General features: G+C 60.5%; 1 protein-coding gene across 1 annotated transcript in view; it reads right to left on the reverse strand.

The window, feature by feature from the left end:
- Positions 1-858: 858 nt before the first annotated feature.
- LOC104461013 (protein lifeguard 2-like) overlaps positions 859-3,554 on the reverse strand; it is a gene marked incomplete at its 5' end in the record, with an annotated part of 7,585 nt that continues 4,889 nt past the window's right edge. The window contains 2 exons of the mRNA XM_010072438.1: positions 859-1,203; positions 2,814-2,867. Of these exons, the coding sequence (XP_010070740.1) occupies positions 1,054-1,203; positions 2,814-2,867 (204 nt within the window). The remainder of the gene's footprint in view (positions 1,204-2,813; positions 2,868-3,554) is intronic.

Consider the following 3,554-nt stretch of genomic DNA (forward strand, 5'->3'; position numbering starts at 1 on the left):
ACGTCCCCGGCTGGGAGAGCACCATGGGAAACGGCCGGAGCGAGAGGATGAGGCGATGTCGGTGTTCGCCTGCCCTCGGTCTCTGGGTTGTCACCACTTGGGACCGTTGATCTGCAGCCACCGAGATGTCATGATGGCTCCAGGTCCTCACGATGGGTCGCGGGGTCAGGAGGTGTCGGGTCTTTGCACGGGCTCCAACGCTCAGCCTCTTTCCACTCCTCTGCCAACATCCTCCCGTGGGATCGCAGCCCTCCGGGGAAGCGCTGACGCACGCGTCCCCCCCGGGTGGGAGGGAGCCCACCGCCCGTGGTCCCGCTGCCTCACTTGGGGAGGGGAGAAAGCGCCGGCTCAGCCCCACGGCCGGGTTCAAAGGATGCAGAATTCTTCCTGCGGGACATTCGGGGTGTCCTTGGGGAGACAGAACGTCCTGAACAGCAGGTTCCCACCGGCCCAGAGGAGCGATCGCCGGGACATCCATACGTGATCCTGAGCTCACACTTCCGAAAGCGCCGTGGGGATCAGATCTCTGCAGGGGCCACGAGGCTCCAGACAAATGCAGGAAAGAAACAGGGGGAAGCAAGCGTTCCCCTCGCCTTTCCCCTTTGTTCAGCTGGTTTTCCTGCCAGGATCCCAGCGAAATCCCTGACTCTTCTCCCCTTAACGTTCTTTTCCCTTTCAGCACTTCAGCATCCCGGGATGTGCAGGGCTCGGGCAGGCAGCTCCGACAGCCTCCGGGGAAAAGAGGATCCTGGTCTCACACCTCCCGGTCTCTGGTCTGGTCGGATCTCAGCAGGAGCGGAGGGAGCAGGAGAGACACGACACTGAAGCCCAGCTTTGCTTCGGGGTCACAGGGGCCCGACAGCGTATGTACAAGCTGCGTGAGGAACCCGGGGCTTTGCTCAGCCGATGGAGTGGAGCCGGCTAGAGGGCCAGACAGGGTGGGTTGGTTTAGGTTGGTTTTTCTTTTAACCCCCTTTTTCCTCTTCTTTTAATATTTTTTTTTCTTAAACACTTGCATCTTGCCAGCAAGGAGAAGACACCGCCCGGCTGCGCTCACTCCTGGCTGGAGCCAAAGAACTGGAGGAAGAAGGAGAAGATGTAGATGATGTCCAGGTAGATGTTGAGGGCGCCGAAGATGTATTCCTCCGGGCTCAGCGAGTACCGACGGTTCCCCATCAGCATCTGGGTGTCAAACGCCAGGAACTGCGGGGAAAGAGGAGAAACCCAACAGCAGTCACGGGGAGTTCGGCACCGGGGGCCAGAGCTGCTCCGAGGACAGGAGCTCTCCCAGTCGCCTCACTGTGCCCAGAACACACATGCTGCTGCTTTTTATGGGCAATTTAAAAGCTCAGAGCAATGCACTGACCAGGCTGCAACATTCCCCTTCCTCCGTTTCACTCTTGATATCAAACCCTGAGCCCAGCTATTGCTCCAGGCTGCTTCCCTCCTGCTCTGTCCATCCCAAACCCGTCCCAGGAGCAGCTCCAGAACAGTTCTCCCACTTCATCCTCATCCAGTCCCTACAGCTTGTTATTCCCAGACCCCCCCCAGCTCAGGAACCCCGGCCAGGTGACACGGTGGCGTTGCAGCAGCAGCACCAGTGGAACAACAAAGAGCAGGAAAACCCATCTCCCAGGCAGCACCGCGGGCTGCAGAGGGGATCCGGCGCCTTCCGATGTCCCAACCCACCCGAGCGCGGGGCAGATCCCACCATCGCGGTGGGGACCCACAGCCCAGCCGCCTGCAGGGACATGGCCCCCGTGGGGACAAACACGGGCTCCAACCGCAGGAAAACCTGCGCTGGGGTGTGCGGCTTTGAGCCCAACGAGCTCCCATCACACTTCGCTCCCTTGGTTACCCCAGCCCACGATGGACACCCCGGCAGGGAGCTTCGGGGGGCTGGAGGCATCTCCGCCATCGCCTCCACCAGCCGGGGCTCTGCCTGGAGTTTGTGGGTAATTAAAAGCTGTTCAGCCGACTTGTATTTTACAGAGCAGCCTTTAATGGTGAATCACGGAAAAAATATCCGAGCTCACTTGAAAGGACTTTATTACAGCTAATAAATGGGATTGCTCAACCGCTCCTATTCACACCGTGCCCAATGGCACCTCCCTGAGCCCCCGGGCAGCCTCCTCCTGACCCCCACCTCGAGGGAACGCCAAGCGTCTTCCCAGACACCTCCCACGCCCGCACGGCGAGCGCAGCACTGCCGGGACTTGCTCCGGGAAGAGGCAGGAGCCACGGGCGACGAGCAGCCAAGGGGACGGATGGAGACTTTCCGCCTTTCCTTGGGGGAGCTGCCCGGCTCCGGGGCTCCTTCCCCCACTGACCCTTCCCCACAGCCCTCCATCCCAAACTCAAGCCCGGTCCCTGGGCTTCTCCCCCTCATCCAGCCCTGAACCGGCATTTCTCTGCTCCACAGCCCCATCCCATTCCATCCTATCCCATCCCATCCCCAGGTTCCCCCGGACCCTGTGGTCCTGGTCCCGTGGCCGTCTCGAAGCTCAGCCTCAGCTTCTCCCCCGTCCCTACAACGCTTCCCGCTGCTCCCGCCCGGATTGCGCACGCGGCGCGGGTTTGCCAATCGCACCGAGCTCTGCGCCGACGCCGGCACGTACGCCGGCACCGCTCAGGACAAGGCTGAGGTCACGGCGCTAATTGCTGCTCACGAGGAGCTGGAGGATGAGGAGCTCTCTGCAACCCCGCAACTTGCTCCTCTCCCTTCCCCGAGCACCTTTCACGGCTAACAACATTTATTTTTTTCTTAATTTTCCCCCAGCACACTCCCGGACCCCACGACCGGCACCACTCACCATGGTGAAGATGACGGCACCGAGCAGGGCGTAGATCGCATGGAGCCAAGGGACCTGAAGGAAACAAACCCGTCAGTGAGTGCCTGGAGAAAGCTGGTTCGTTAGGATGTGACATGGGAGAGGACTCGGCATCCCGAGGACAGGAGCGAGGGGAAGGGCTCTGACAGCCCGGGATGGACTCACTTCCAGCTCTGGTGCTCTTTCTGCTTTTTATAGCCAAGAACGGGTCACTGTGCCTCAGTTTCCCCTCTCACTGGGGCCTTTGTGTTTACTTGGCTCATAAGCTCCCGGGCCGGGCACTCGTGTTTCTGAACAGCCAACGTGGCCGCTGCCTCTGCTGACACAGCTTGGCACCGTCCCGAGGGACACGCTGCCGCCGTCCTGGGGGTTCGTTCAACCAGACAGGGCTGATCCCGTGGGAAGAAACCCCAAATGCTCCTCGGGGTCAGGCCCAGCTTTAATTAACAAGCATAACTTAAACGCATTCATCTGCTGGAGTCACAGCGGGAAATTCATGGGAATTAAAACCAAACCTCAGCCCCAGCTTGCTGCAGCACCGCAGCACAGGGAATCATGGAGTCCCAGAGTGGTTTGGGTGGGAAGGGACCTCAAAGCCCACCCAGTGCCACCCGCTGCCATGGGTGGGGACCCCTCCCACTAGCCCAGGTTGCTCAAAGCCTCATCCAGCCTGGCCTTGAACACCTCCAGGGATGGGGCATCCACAGCTTCCCTGGGCAACCT

Source organism: Pterocles gutturalis, unplaced genomic scaffold (genome assembly GCF_000699245.1).
Source record: "Pterocles gutturalis isolate BGI_N339 unplaced genomic scaffold, ASM69924v1 scaffold8957, whole genome shotgun sequence".
Taxonomy (NCBI): Eukaryota; Metazoa; Chordata; class Aves; order Pterocliformes; family Pteroclidae; genus Pterocles; species Pterocles gutturalis.